Raw genomic sequence first — 15,496 nt, 5'->3', positions numbered from 1 at the left:
TACTGAATGTTAGAGGATTTTCTATACTCCATGTTTCCTCTGATTTTCAGGTATGAGAAAATGTTTTTTTCTTTTTCTATATGCCCCGCTGCTGGCCGGTTTAGATTGTTATGATATCTGGAGGATTACACCGAGTGTTCACCAGAAACCGGCAGGATGCTGAGACCCCGGTTGTGGTTCTCTGGCTCGCCCAGATTTCGGTTGCTTTTTAGGAGCGCTGCAGCCGCAGTGAAGGACGGGCCATCCTCTGGCCAACTAAAGTGCTCTCTGGAGTTATTTACAGTGTCTAAAACAAATCGTTAAACCTGGATCATCTTGGGAGCCAGTCAGATGCAGCTGCAGTGTGCCCTGGGAGAGGACCCTGGATAATTTATCAGTTTTCTGCACGGACAGGATATGCGGGTGCTGCCTGGCCCTTTGCCTCGTAAAACCCACAATGTGTTTACAGCTTGGATCAGATCCGCACAGAAAAATAAAGTGGACCGGGCTCAAGATTACTGGGAAAAGAAAGCTTTTCTGTTTTGCACACGGGTAGTTTCATTTTCCAGTAATATGCTCTTGTCCCGATTCCCTTTGTCAGTGTTCGTGTTGCAGTAGCGCAGGGAGGAGAGCATGTGACGGATGCTGTGGGGGCGGGGGTTGAAAACCTCATCCGATATTTGTCGGCGGTGAACGGCGAGCTAATCTTCAGTTTGTCGTGAGGGAGAGCTTCGCGAGAATGGGAGCCGCTGAAAGTAGGGAAGCTTGGGCACCCTGCAGTGTGCCAGGGGCCCGCCCACCAGCTGCTTCACGCCACTTTTATCACGGGCATCGGGGAAGGTAGGGAAACACAAAGACGGATCACATGGGGTGGATGAATCCCAATCCCAGCCGCCGAGCTGCAGACTCTCCACATAGCCATTCGGTGCAGTGACCATTCCTGTCAGTATAATAGGAACTTTTCACGTCAGTTTAGCAGAAACAAATATAAAGTCCACAGAACCTTCACGGTCCCAAATATCCCAGTTTATTTATATCAGTTCACTGGGATATTAATTTATGTCCTGGATGTGGTTCACCACAAGCCCTCCAGCACAAGTCAAAAAATAAAAAACAACTAAGATTATAAACTGGGATGAATTTGTATTAGTGTGGTTATCACTGCCCAGCAGATGTTTCGGCAGTGAATGTTACAGTGTTGTGGTTTTGTATCTGTATCTATGATATTTATTCTGTCCATCATCTTCCGAGACATGCGTCCATGGACCAGTGTCAGAGGTACATGCATTTTCCTGTGACCTTCGAATCATTTTTAAATTTCCCCAGATGAGCTCTGAGGATGCATTTCGCTGGGTCGCGTGCTTGGCGTGGCGTGCCCGCTACAACTGAAAGTGTGCCCAGGATCGGTTTTGTGGTTGATAACCGTATCCTTACTCATATCTCTCCGGGCGGCTGTGGTTTTTTTAGGATTCCATATATGCCCTCCACAAGGAATTGGCCATACCTCACCCCAGAAATGAAAATGTGAAGGACAGGCAGATCGGATTCCCGCTTAGACCTACGGCTACCATTCGGCCTCCTCTGGGTTCAGCGTTACAGGGGCCAAGATCATTCACTGCATGCTTTGGAGAAGATTTTCAACTAAAGCAATAAATGCAAATGGAAAATAAATACTAAAGCCCTGCTGACCCTAATCTGATTCCCCTACTGCAAGTGTTCTTAATTCAACTTGATTGATGCTCATTAATAATTAATTGAGGTGTAAAGCGCAACTCGATCAGCTATCAAACCTGAAGATGGCTTTGTGCATTTAAGCTTTTTTTTTCCCCAAATTCAGCTTCTTTTAAGACTTGCCTGTTAGCTTTGGCCATTAAAATTTTGGGTTTTTGGAATTGGTTTGGTGCTCTTTGTCATCCTGTGCTGCTCCTGGTTCCCCATTCTCTTTCCTCGATCACACCTCGGTGTCTGTGGACAGACCATTTTGTGGCCCCTAACCTCTCCACTCAGCCACTGTCAGCCCAGCAGGGGGAGCCCTTCTATAACCCGGTCCGACAAAAGCCGTCGTCTGCGGCGAGTGGGTTTCCATCAGCTTGTTAGGCAGTGAGTGCCCTGCCCAATCTCTTCCACCTTGCGCCCCCTCCCCCCGGCCAACTCCTGTTCCCCTGGAAACTGGGCACGCAGATATTAGGAGAAAGATACATTTCATACTTCACATAGCATGGCGAGACAAGAGTGTCTGGCAGGAATAAAAAAAAAAAACAAAACAAAAAGGAGAGACACAAAGAGAGGAAGAACAGAGGCGGAGGGACAGCTTGTTTTTAAACCTCATTTTCACCCATCTGAGGAGGCAGTTCCAGTCTGTTCCATGTCTGCTGTCGCCTGTCCTCCGCTGTGTCTAACAAGCCATAAAGACATAACCTTCTCTTTGCCAGGTTCCCCTGCTGAGCACCATGGTTTGAGCAGCTCCTGTGGCCGTCACTTATTGACATAGCCGGCTTCCCGCTCGTACTAATGCGAGGCAATGGCTTAATGGACACGCGTCCCCTGTCCACCGCGGCCTGACCCCACCGCGCTCGCTGGCTCCGCGCTCTGCTCCACAGCAGAGGAAATGGGAGGTGGGGATGATGACACTGTAGACTGGGGTACACAGATCTGGGTTTGGCTGCTAGGGAATTTCCTTTTCCTTAATCAGTTTGGACTTGTGTGACTAACGGATCAGACGCTGCGTCTGTCGCCTGTGGTGCTTCCTTCGCACTGTGACCACACAGGATGGCATCGTCAGAGAAGGGCTAAATCTGGTTTGCTCCCATTTCCATATCTATCAGGTAAGATCTCCTTCCCCTGCTCCTCCCTCATCCATCTGTGGGATCATAAGATGTTCACTCTTCACACGCCCTTTGTTCTTGTACAGCAGCATTCTTCCTAGACCATGGCATTTGTGTGTCACCTCAAATTTTACGTATCCCCGGGCCCTACTCACAAGAGCCTCCGCAAAGACACACGACCTTGCACGATCTTTGCAGGAGTGCTATTCATTGTCAGCAAGCCCCTCCCCCCCCCCCCGCCAAACGCAAAATGTGGGGAAACGTCCAAAAAACCCCAGTAGCTTTATGTCTGTACCTTTGAGTCCGACCGTCCAGCAAAGCGTGTGGGTGAGGATGGGCTGCTTTGCAGCATGACTCCTGGAGAATTACTTGACAGAACGAGCTATTAGTAGCTATAGTAATGTAATGTTTTAACATAAAATAATTGCTGGCATGAAAAATGGTGAGTGGGATGGAGGAGACTAGCGGCAGGGTGAGACATTGATCTCAGTGCAGCTCAGAACAGCCCCATCCATGAGCATCGTGTCTGATCTGGGGCTCAGATCTGAGGAGCGGGGTTACTGCGTCATGTCTTCTCTCGCAACAGTAATGGTGGGGGGTCGGGAGGTGGGACACTCTGCATCGCCGTGGCTATGGATTCTATGGCTGCTTTGTTCATTTTTATAAAAAGTAACAATGTAGCAGCCCTTGGTGAATTAACCTGAAACAGGGGACATTTTGTATTAATTTTGTCAAGAATGGATGGATGGATAGCTGGATTTATGAATGGATGGATGGATGGATGCAAGCACAGAAATGGGCAAAATAGAGAAAATAGGAGAGGAAATAGCTGTCATCCCAGCTATTGTGTGACCCAATCATGTAACCAGGCCAGGATAAGTGGTTGAAAGGCGAACGGATGGTAAGAACTCTTACAGGAAGGTTAAAAAGAAACTTTGGGGGGGGGGGGGGGGGAGGAGCAAGGCACTGTATCTACAATTAGGGTGTCACATAGTGTCTGAAAGCCAACTGAGAACAGTAATTTTCAGCAGACTGTTCCCACAGCAGGGAGACAGATGGATATATTGAAGGATGCATTGAAGGCGGTAATGAGGCAAGGCTGTTAGCGGAGCGAGTTCCCGCCAGCTTGCACCCTCAGCTGGTTCAGTAGCTGAAGTCCCATTGGTCACTTGCAGGGCTGTGTTTTGTCTGGAGGACCTAGCCAATGATGAGGCCTGGCTCTGTATGAGCTCTGGTTTGGCTTTTCGAAAGACTAGGCCTTTAGTTTGCCGAAGCAAGAATGACAAAGCTGGAATGTGACCTTCACATTGGCCTTCCCACCGTCACCTCGGCTTATCACGGCTCCTCATGTGCCTCCAGTTCACGATCACATACGCAGGCCTTGCTTATGCATTTCTGACATTGTTGCAATGTGAAGAAAAAACTTGACGATAACGGAAATCAACATAAACAGCCTGAGGGCCCATCATCGAAATCGAGTCCACGCTATGCAAAAAGGCATGAATAATTTTACCTGTTTTGCATGTTGGGAGGTGGGGGGGGGGTTGCGAGTTGTCATAGACGGCTATGAAACGTACGCAGAACGCGGGGTGATAAAGACGATTAAATCTGCATCAGCCAGCGGGCCGCGAGTACTAGCGAAGTCTTAGTGCGGTTGCCATGAGAACAGGCGTGAAAAAAATGCAAGCGAGCGTGCGAGGCTTCGGCAGCGTAATGGGTCTGACAAACTGTCAATAATGGAGGCCTGAGGGCTGCGCCGGCTGTTTGTTTTGTTTCTGACGTGATCGATTTTCCCTCGTCGTAGCTCCACTCCCCTGAATTCTGCCCCCATCGCTGTCATTTTTTATTAACATTTCATTCTCCGTGCTTGGCGTCACAGATTGTTTTCTGATTTGGGGTTAAACAGGTTTTAAAAATGAATTCTGACTGTTCCTTTATAATAAACACCAGTGTCTCATTCTTCGGCTAAACCAAGTTAGCATATTGGATGAGGGAGGGGATGCAGTCCGCAGTATTGTGCTGGAAACTTGTAAACTTAGAATGACTAATCCCCAAATGATGCTGCGGGATACAGGGGTTTCATGTCTGGCCTTTCCTGTAGCTGAGCTCCTGTGTTCTATCATTCAGATGACGTGCTCACGCTCCCATTACAGCTGCTAAAGCCTTTAAACAGTAAATAATGTGCCGACTTAACGACAAGCTGCGTAATGAGTTTCTGAGTGGTGCCACTCGGGATGTGATGGCGTTTCATGAAGGGGAGCGTTGGCTACGTAACTTAACACCCCTGCGAATCCAGAGGAGGCCCAAGGCCTTGAATGCAGGCTGATGCATAGCTGCTAATGGCAGGGCTCTGCCGCTATATGGCTCTGGCAGAGCCGCTCAGCCCACACAGCCACCTTCACATAAGGCGATGGGGATGGGAGAGGCAGATTCTGAGACGGCGGGTGGAGCTGGTGTGTCATGGAGGACGAGTGCAGGGCAACATTACTTATTTAGGGAGAAGAGAATTGTTTTCAGCACTGGCTTGGTGGAGCTTACATCAGCCCTGATGGTTGGATGGGATGGTCATACTTCTGCCTTAGCGCTGTAGTTTCAGGGTATTGCAGCTATAGCTGGGGCTTTGTTATTGTATTTATGCGTTAATCGACTTTAGGAAATACCGAACGTAACGAAAATACCAAAATAGCCTCTTTGTGTAATCATTTTATCACCGGCAAGCAGGAGGGCATGATTTTGAAAAATATATACCTTTTTGAAATAGGATTATTTGTTTTTTTTCTCATATCTGGTTATTTATGTATTTAGCTGGGATTAGGTTGAAACTCATCTGTGGTTTCCTGAATGGAGAACTGAAATAATCCGAAACTCAGGTCCCCCCCGTTTTTTTTCTTCATGCGAAGGCATAGAGGAGAAGGTTTGGGTGCGCAGCCTCAGAAAAATGAACCAGGTTTTATTTCTATGGATTTATTTCAGAAGGTCATACCAAGATTGGAACAAATGAAATGAAATGGACCCGCAGCAGGTGCTGTTTTATTACAGGACTTTGGCGTTATTTGATTCTGAGATGTGTTTGAAAGCTGTATCACCCAAAGCCCATCTCCTGAGTGGTGGGCACACCCCCCATCACGGTAAGCCGTGTTCTCCACCATGTTTACCGCTGTGCAACAGGATTCATTAGCTGCCTTATTAGTATCAGAATGTATTTTTCACTTATTATTGATTATTGTTGAAAACATCCGAGAGGACATGAGAACTCGCCTATCAAACAGTGAGCTGAATGGAGACATTTGCCATCTTCAGGAACTTGCAGCACTGTTACATTGTTATTTCGACCATTGTTTAGTTGTTATGCTAAATTTGTATGGTGTGTAACTTTCATGGTGGTGAGATGAATGGAGATGAATGATTTCTCCATAAAATCCAACAGAACAGATTGATGGAGTGATTTGGGGTGTAGGAGGGAGAACTGAGGGACTGTGGCTGCGTGGGGTGATCATGGTGTGTGAGAGGGAGGGTGGGGATGGGTGGGGCTGTTTCTCAATTGTGAACAGGGGGAAGTGAGATTTCGTTAATCCGTTTTGCTCTCAGGCCTGCAGCTCGTCCAGATGCAGCTGAGGAGCGCTGATATTGTTCAGATTGCTCTGAATCTACTCGCTGGCACTGAAATTATGGTGAGTGGGGAAGGAAGCGGCTGGGTAAGAACGCAGATCACAAAAGAGCGTGCTGCTCCTTTACATAACACAGGCACGGCGGCCACAACGGAGGAGGATTGGCGGTCCCACCCATTAGTGCAGTCATCTCTGAAAGAGGAACAGAGTGCGACTTGAAAAGGGAGGCAAAGCGGAATCCTGTGTTAGGCGTCAGTCAGCCCCTCATCCACCAGACTGTGAGAGTACTGCGCACCAGCTCCGAATGGGCCCCACCAACCCCAAAAAATGATCCGCAAAAGCCGTAAATTTGGTCATGTTGGATTTTACGGAGAAACGAGCAGGACAGTGACTGTAGACAGTGTAGAGGTTTCTGCTTACTGTCATCGCCCCCCCTGTGGGTTTATTGTGCCACCCCTGTGTACCAGAGGAGGGTGTACTGGGACTCTCTGGTCTCCCGGATGGATCTGGTTCGTTTTTTATCTAACTGCGAGTCGGATGGAGGGCTTAACGTGAGAATGATAAATGCCCCCGGTGAGATCGGAGATGAACCCAGATGGTATCTCTCCTCTCCTTCCCCGAATGAGCCCTGTCATACCATCAGCGTTGTTTAGTTTCACAAACATGACTGATAACCCCCCCGAACCCCCCCTCCCAATAATGTCACGCAACATTAAAATCCTGTGGTTCAGAAATGACATGGCAGCGGGTGGCCAGCTGTGGGGTTTGCTGGCTCTGTGATGACCTCGCTGCTGACCCCTTGTAGCGCGTCCCTAGTAGCGAGACCCTGGTGGCTCCTGGGATGCGACAGCCAGTCCCACCATTTCCCCACGTGTCAGAGCTGAGGTATGAGTCGAGATCTTCAACCCCCATTCGGCTTCTCCTCTGCAGCTTTCCTCTGACTGCCTCATTAATCATGCACAGCTCGGGATAAATATATAAAAATGTGTGTCTTGGACAGAACAAATGGATTTTTAGATTTGCTGTTTCTTAAGTTTCATGATGGATCCGGAATCCGGCAGCCTCTCCCGCGCCCCCCCCCCCCCCCTCCCGGGCGGAGGCTAAATCAGCTCCGTCCACGTTCTCCGGTGGGGGACCACAGAACTGGCAATCTGAAATGGGGTGGGGCGCAGAAAACAGAGGATGAAAAGTACACAAATAAATGAGAAGGAGGAAGCTTGTGTGGGCCACATGACCGTCTCCTGGACACCCGCTTGGGGGAGAGCAGACCACCCATATGTAGAGCTCTTCTCTTTAATATTGTATAAGCTTTTCTGGAGTGGGCCGGCATAAACACATCGCCCCAGATCAAAGAATGAGATGCTATCGCTACACATTTTCTTTCCGGCTTTTCTAATGCTCCAATCGATCTTCCTTTAGCTTTTTATCTCCATTCTCTTGTCCTTTTTTCTTGTGTTGAAGTTTACTGATGTCCTCTCCTGGCCATCCCCCGACCCCACTCTGAGCTCCCTTCACTCTCACCCCCTGTCTAATCGGCGGTTAATTAACCCAACATGACGGTGGCGGTAATCCTCCTAATCACCATGATAATTGCAATGTGGCTCGTGGACAGGCAGGTGGGCAGGCTCTTAAAGTGCAGTGTAATTGGTCCAGTGCTGCATGTGGTACGGGGGAGCTCAATGGTTCCTGGTCACTTGGAAAATCGCCATGGTTTCCGCCATCCTCACAGAAGGCAAGCCACCTGTTTTGCCACCGTTAATTTTACAGAAATGACCAAAGATTCTTATGGTCACGGACGGTAGCCAGACACCCAGGAACGCTGACCGAGACTGAACGCCACCCCTCCACCTTCTTCGCATGATGCATCAGGGACACGAGGATCACCATCCACTGTGAATTCAGCTTTCCAGATGCACAGCTTTCTTCAGCCTCAAGCAAGCAATCCTTGTGAATTTCCAATGACTCTCCAGCACTTAAATAGTTTACTACTAAGAAAATAAGCATCAAACCAATCGGTGAGATTATACATCTTAAGAAGCAACATTATCATTAGGCAGCATGATTTTGCTTTTGAGGTTTATTTATCTTAACAAATGTCTGAATGGCATGGCATAAGTATTTTACGTAATTAGTTACACGTCTTATAATTAATAAATCATACCTCAGGGTAAAATTAAGCTGGTATTTGTGCGACAGGCCATTGAGTCATTTGAGTAGAAATTAAAAAATGTTGAAGTAATGGACTCTCCTTGCAGGTTAAAGCTGTCAGAGTCAGGGAAGCAGCCGAGCTGTGCCCCCCCCCCCCATGCATTTAACGAACCATTAACTATCTGTTGCAAACAGCCCATAGTCAAGAACCATCTCCATCCCAGAATGCCATTCACATTGTGCCTGACCCTCATACCTCAAAGATAAGCACTGGTCTTTATGCAAATCACATCTTGTCTGTCTGTGATAATTACTCTGTTTTCTGAGCCCTGTCCTGGGTTCCCGCTGTGTACACTACTCGTTTTCTGGCCCAGCTTAATTAGGCTTGATTGAGCCGTTAATTGAACAACATGTTGCATTTCCTGTGAACAACACGGCATCACCAGGAGATGCCTCATCTGGATCGAAATTCAGTGTAGGATCCAGATCGGGACAAGCTGAAGTGGGGTTAAGAGGCGTCTTGCGTCTTGAAGCTCCCGAGGCTGGGGGGAGCTCATGGAAATTGCCAGAAGGTGGAGGAAGCAGATGAAGGAAATGGAAAGGCCTCTGGTGAAAATCCCAGCTGTGATAGGATGGGGCATAAATGAAAGAGTCGATGTGCTGAAAATAGGATTGTTTTCTTGGAGACAATTGGGCTCACAGACCTCGATTCACATGGAACTAAAGGCTTGTAGTTCTGACTGGGGGAAAAAAAACAGTTATTTCAAAACCGCTTTTCTGTGAGTCCTTCTGAACTAAACAGGTTATATTGAAGGTTTTAATCCCTATCATTCCCAAAGTGGTTACTGCTGGTTTGAGGATAGGAGAGTCCACCCCCATCACACATTTCAAAGTGTCCCTGTGAAATTCTATGGTCTTATTTAGGGGACCTTGGGATTCCTGTCTCCATTCAACAGGGAGATTCAGTGCCCTCTAATCGTAAAATAATGTTTTCTCTCAATCAGGCTCTTAATTGATCTTAATTTATCTGGATCCTATAAGACCCTAGGTAGGATTACAACGAGGGACCATTTTCACAGACATAATCATTTAATTTCATGTAATATTCTAATATTAATGTCCTATATTAGTGTACAAATTGTGTACAGCTGGGCATTTCCTGAAGGAGTGTTGATTAAATACTTAGTGGTTCAACAGAAGTCCTCCATCAGGGATTTTGCCTTCATACCTGGTAGGCCACCTGCTGGTATGTTAGTACATTGAACTCTGGTATTTCAATCTCCCATTGGCTCTGCTCACGTATACGCCCCTCCGAAAGCCCCCCAGCTGCTATTCTGTAGACTTCGCCCTGATTCGCCCAGAAGCACATCTTCCATCTGTACATCTTTACTCCTTCACTGGAGGAGCCTTAGGTGTCTGTGAAGAAAGCTGCGATGTGGACATCGCAGACCCCGAGAAGCTCAGTGGGTCGATCCGCCCCATAATGTGAATGGCCCCGCCTCCCGTGTTTCCCCATCAGACGAGGGGAATTCCATTTATCCGCACGGTACCAAAGCGTAAAATTGCATCCGCTTTCATAAAATGCTCACAATTTATCCAGCGCTTATGCTGATCCCACTCTGGAACCGTAAAATCGGGTTTGTGCTGTTCCAGTCCGGAAAACCAGACCGGGTCCCGGTGACTGTAAATCCCGTGAATCGTGGCCTGTTCTCTGCGTCCTGGGCCACCGACGCACACTTTACTGGGAGCACATTCAGCTTACACTGCAGCTTTCATTGTCTTCCTTAATCTCTCCTTAAATCTTCATTTCTGCCGCTAAGGGGTCATTATGTCCTGCCTCCTCGTTCCTGAGATGATTTTTTTTCCCCTTCCATTCTCGGCCGTTTCATCTCCCTCCAGATCTCGCAGTCTGTACGGGGAAGAGGCTGAGCTCAGCCCATCATGTGGGGGGTCAGCATGGTGGACCTAATTCTGATTGAAGCCCCTGGTTATGTGAGATCCTCACACTCGGGTGACCCAGAATGAATGATCCTACATCCGTTACGTGCTCAAAGACGGGCTCCTAGACCTTCACAGGGGTTATTCCCTGGAAGCAGCGTCCCTTGTACTAATAATGCTCCTTGGGGGTGGCTTCCCCGCCACCCATCTCATCCGCCACCTTTTTTATTGAACACAAATGTGCTTTTTTATAATGATCTCCATTGAAACGCCCCAATGCATAACTGGAAGTGACAGACCGTTTGGTTTGGTTGGTGAACCCCCCCCCCCCCCCCCAATATTAACTTCATAGGGATGTGGGCATTGTGTCTCATTGTGGAAGTACAGGGGTGTGTCATTTTCACTTGCATGGCCAACCATTAAGTCCTTTCACCCTCCCCAGTACACACACGTGTAACTATGAAGGACAGGATTTCACGTGGTTTTGGTCACGCTATGTTTTATAAACAAGACGTGATCCGCATTTGATCATCGCTTCCCCCTACCCTGCGAGCCTCTGCAAATTGACGAGATCCCCCGGAAAATGATAGCACCCCGTTGGCAGTTCAGTATTTCACGGGGTTACTCACTTGGCACCTGTCTGCCTTTATCGATTCCTTTCGCTCTCTCTGTTTCAGGCTGTAATAAAGCGCACCTTGTCCCTCCTCCATCTCTGCTCGTCTGTGGTGAACACCACTGCTTATCTCCGCTCCTTGGTATGGTAACGAACCATTTGAGGATCGGCAGTAATTGCTGTTCTACCTTGTGGTTCTCTTTGGACCCCACAGTGAGGCGTGACCTGTGTCGATGGCGTGTTTTACGACAGCCCCGGCTGTCCTTTGCCGAAGGACACACCGTAACGACCGCAGGGGTAACGAGGCTGCTTGAGCGAAATTGCTTTTTTTGTGGCAAGAATCCCCATTAAAAGGTCGGTGCAGTTGTACCAAGTGTCTTCTCAATCTCAGGCTTGCAGTAGAAGTTTGGAGAACTTTGCCCCCCCACCACACAACATGCCCCGAAGGCTCCTGCATGGTCCGCATCCGGGCACCGATGCTCCAGAAAGGTTCTGCTCTCAGATACTGATCCACAGTTCCCATCCGGCTGTTTAACCCAATCCCCATGCATGTGGCCTCTTATTGTCATGCCTATGTTATCCGATACCTTTATTTGTTAAGATACACCCAACACAAAACAGCTAACAAATAAACAAATAAGAAGTAAATAGACCACAGTCAGTGGTCTGCTTCAACTCTGCATTCATGTCCTGGCTCATTAACATCAAAGCACTCCCCCATCTAACGTCCCGCGCTGCCGGCTTTCTTGGTGCTGGATGACATCTGAACCCTTTAGTGATCTAGCTAACAGCAGGCCCCACCGCTGGCTTTGGGTTCAAGTCCCGTTCAGATCAGAGGACGGTGGGCCATTGGAGGACAGTCCACTTAATGGGATTTGTAATGGGAGTCACAGTAAATAGTTTCTCCTGCTGTTATCATACGGCTAATGATCTCTGCATTTCCATTAAATTAGTATGGAATGGTTGCTAAAAGCTGGGTACTTAAAAAGCTTCACCGCACACCACACACAGTATCACATTGTCCCTATTATCCTACATTCATTAACGCCGAGCTGCTGGGCTCTCACTGGGGATCCTCTGGACTGAATGCATTTATTTTTTATTTTGCTTAAGCTAATTAAAAGTTGCCTCTCTTTCAGCTTTGTGTACCATTGAACTCACAAAGGTTCGTGTCTGAGGCCTGATGTTTGAAAGTCCCAGACATCACATGTCTTCATCACTGGAGACAATGAAAAACTGAAGAGGGAGTGTTTTTGTGCATTTTGTTTGTTTGAAATGGTGAAGACATGGTCAGGAGGCTCCTGCCAATTGCTGCCAAGCCCGAAGACCAAACAGTGTTTGACAGCAGTGAAGCTAACGTGCTGATGTGTGGAGCTAGGGGAGCTTATGGCCAAGGCTGGCATTCATGTAGACCAGTGTTTCCCAGTCTGGTCCTCGCGGACCAGCAGACAGTCCACGTTTTTGCTGTCTGGCAGGGAGCTTGGAGGCATTGAGCACAGAAGAAATTCTCGAGGCAGGAGGAGTTAGATTACTACATAATTCTGAGAAAATACTGTCTACAACTTTGTAGCAAATGCTATCTTATAGTGTTGCACCTGAGCAAAATTTTACTACACTATACTGTATGGACAAAAGTACTGGGACACACTTCATAATCATTGAATTCAGGTGTTTCAATCAGACCCATTGCCACAGATGTATTAATTCAAACACCTAGCCATGCAGTTGGGTTTACAAATACTTGTGAAATAATGGGTTGTTCTGAGGAGCTCGGTGAATTCAAGCACGGTACTGTCATAGAATACCGCCTTTGCAATAAGTCAGTTTGTGAAATTTCTTCCCTGCTAGATATTCCACGACCAATTGTAAGTGGTATTATTGCAAAATGGAAACATTTAGAAACAACAGAAACACAGGCACAAAATGGCAGACCATGTACTGTAAAGAGAGCGGTTGCCAAGTGCTGAGGCGCATAGTATGTAAAAGTCGCCTATGTGCTGTTGACTCAGTAACTGTAGAGTTCCAAACTTCCTCTGGCATTAACCCCTGCATGAAATCTGTGCTCTGGGAGCTTCATGGAATGGGCATCCATGGCCAAGCAGCTGCATATAAGCCTCACAGCACCGAGCACAATGGCAAGCGGTGGATGGAGTGGTGTAAAGCACTCTGCCACTGGACACTGGAGCAGTGGAAACATGTTCTGTGGAGTGATGAATCAAGCTTCTCTGTCTGGCAGTCTGATGGATGAGTCTGGGTTTGGCAGACACCAGGAGAACGTTACCTGCCTGACTACATTGTGCCAACTGTAAAGTTTGGTGGAGGAGGGATAATGGTATGTTGTTGTTTTTCAGCGGTTGGGTTAGGCCCCTTAGCTCCAGTGAAGGAAACTCATAATGCTTCAGCATACCAAGACATTTTGGACAATTGTATGCTTCCAACATTGTGAGAACAGTTTGGGGAAAGCCCTTTTCTGTTTCAGCATGACTCTTCCCTACGGCACAATAGCAAGGTCCATAAAGGCATGACTGGGTGACTTTGGTCTAGAAGAACTTGACTGGCCCACACAGAACCCTGACCTCAACCCCACCGAACATCTTTGGGGTGAACTACAACTGAGATTGCCAGCCAGACCTTCATGTCCATCATCAGTGCCTGACCTCACAAATGTTCTTCTAGATGAACGGGCAAAAATTCCTCAACACACACAAACTTGTGGAAAGCCTTCCCAGAATAGTGGCTGCTGTTATAGCTGCAATGGGGGACCGACTCCATATTGATACCTATGGGAATGGGATGTCATAAAAGTTCCTATAGGTGTAATGGCCAGGTGCCCCAATACTTTTGTCCATATAGAGTATGTCAAAGTTGAGAAGCCTATAGGGGAACAACGGAGGGTTTCATTTTAGTGCACAAACAGGGTTATATATATCACAGCTGCATACTTTTAGCACACCCTAGTGTGGGCGCAAGCAAAAACAAGTCTGGCTCATAAACCCTTAGCTTCCAGCAGTTACATCAGGCAGAATCTCTGCATTTCGCTGTGTTAATCAGCATTCCTCAGTTTACGTTTTTACTCCACCTCCCAATGGCACAGTGATATTTTGATGGTTGGGAGTGGACCCACGTCTGCTGGGAATAATGGCCCATGTGACCCGTGATGCCCCAACATGAAGCACTTTGGTATTTTGTGTCCTCACAGGAGCTGGTGGGCAGCAACCCCCCACAGCGGAACTGGAAGGGAATCGCCATCGCCCTGCTCGTCATCCTGGTTATCTGCTCCCTGATAGTCACCTCTGTCATCCTGCTGACTCCAGGTATGGTTAGGGTCAACGCCCAGCCGGCCTCTTTCACTCCTGCTACCTGTTAGCCCAGCTGCGCACTTTACTTGTGATTTCAGTCTAATTTTATTCGGTAATATCATGGCAACTTCTCGCTCCATCGTTTTCTCCACATCTAAAGCTGCTTTTTTGACCTTCACAAATTATGCGAAAAAAATGTTATGGGGGGGGAGGTGGAGATCACAGTTGGGAGGTGCAAAGGGCTATCAAGCAAGTCCCATCACAAGACTGCCAATGAGTGCTGCATTCAGAGGAAGCGCCAGGGGACGTGGGTAAATGCCAAAGTGGGGTGTGGCATTAATTGGATCGATAGTTATCAGACACTCTTGCTGAGGGTTGCGCTCCTGTTTCGTCAGCTGACTGTGGGGCAGTGTGGTGTCTGTCAGCTCTGAACAGTGAAGTTTTGTAATATCTTCACCCTGGAGGTGATGGAGCATCGCGTTTCCCCGAGACGCGCACATTAAGGATTACGAACAAATAACTATCGCCGTACTCTGTCAACGGCAGGCGGGACCTTGGATCAGCTACAGCCTTGATGTTTGAATTCTTTGTGAAGTACAAGGTATAGTTTCTATTATGTAAGATCTAACGCAAGGCGTTGCTTTACGTTGTGAGTAACTGCAAAAGCACTTACACTACTCCAAAGGGGTGAGACATAGCGTCTGTTAGCGTTCATTTCATATTGTTGGAATATATGAATTTGAATATGAATGGAATCTGATTGGCTGCCAGGAGATTGGCTCTCATCCCCATTACGACATCAGTTAATCTGACTTCTCTTTGTTTTTGAGTTGGGGATAACCTTCAAATATGTCATGTTGTTTTCTCACCTTACGAATAAATGGATGGATGGTGCTGGATTTTTCACGACTTTCGAAATGAGGCCTCCAGCAAACGGAAGCCTTCGCAGAGGTGTGGCTGACTGCCTCGTCGTGTCATTTCATCGTTTTCTGTCGCCATCAACGCCGCATCGCATTTCACGGAGGCTTTCTGGAAGCTTTGGCACAGTAAGCTCGTGTGGTTAGAGTCCGAAGGCCCAGAGCCGCG

The 15,496-nt window shown here is 47.7% G+C and overlaps 1 protein-coding gene across 9 annotated transcripts in view; it reads left to right on the top strand.

Moving 5' to 3' along the window:
- Positions 1 to 15,496, top strand: part of dpp6a (dipeptidyl-peptidase 6a) — a 144,110-nt gene that overhangs the window by 86,118 nt on the left and 42,496 nt on the right. For all 9 annotated transcript variants that reach the window (XR_002839710.2, XM_023823622.2, XM_023823626.2 and 6 more), the window contains one exon: positions 14,311 to 14,425. Coding sequence is in view for 8 of the 9 variants with exons in the window: in XM_023823622.2 (XP_023679390.1) it covers positions 14,311 to 14,425 (115 nt within the window). In the remaining variant the exon portion in view is untranslated. The remainder of the gene's footprint in view (positions 1 to 14,310; positions 14,426 to 15,496) is intronic.

This window comes from Paramormyrops kingsleyae, chromosome 1 (assembly GCF_048594095.1).
Source record: "Paramormyrops kingsleyae isolate MSU_618 chromosome 1, PKINGS_0.4, whole genome shotgun sequence".
Classification (NCBI taxonomy): Eukaryota; Metazoa; Chordata; class Actinopteri; order Osteoglossiformes; family Mormyridae; genus Paramormyrops; species Paramormyrops kingsleyae.
This window is presented reverse-complemented; position numbering and strand designations above follow the sequence as displayed.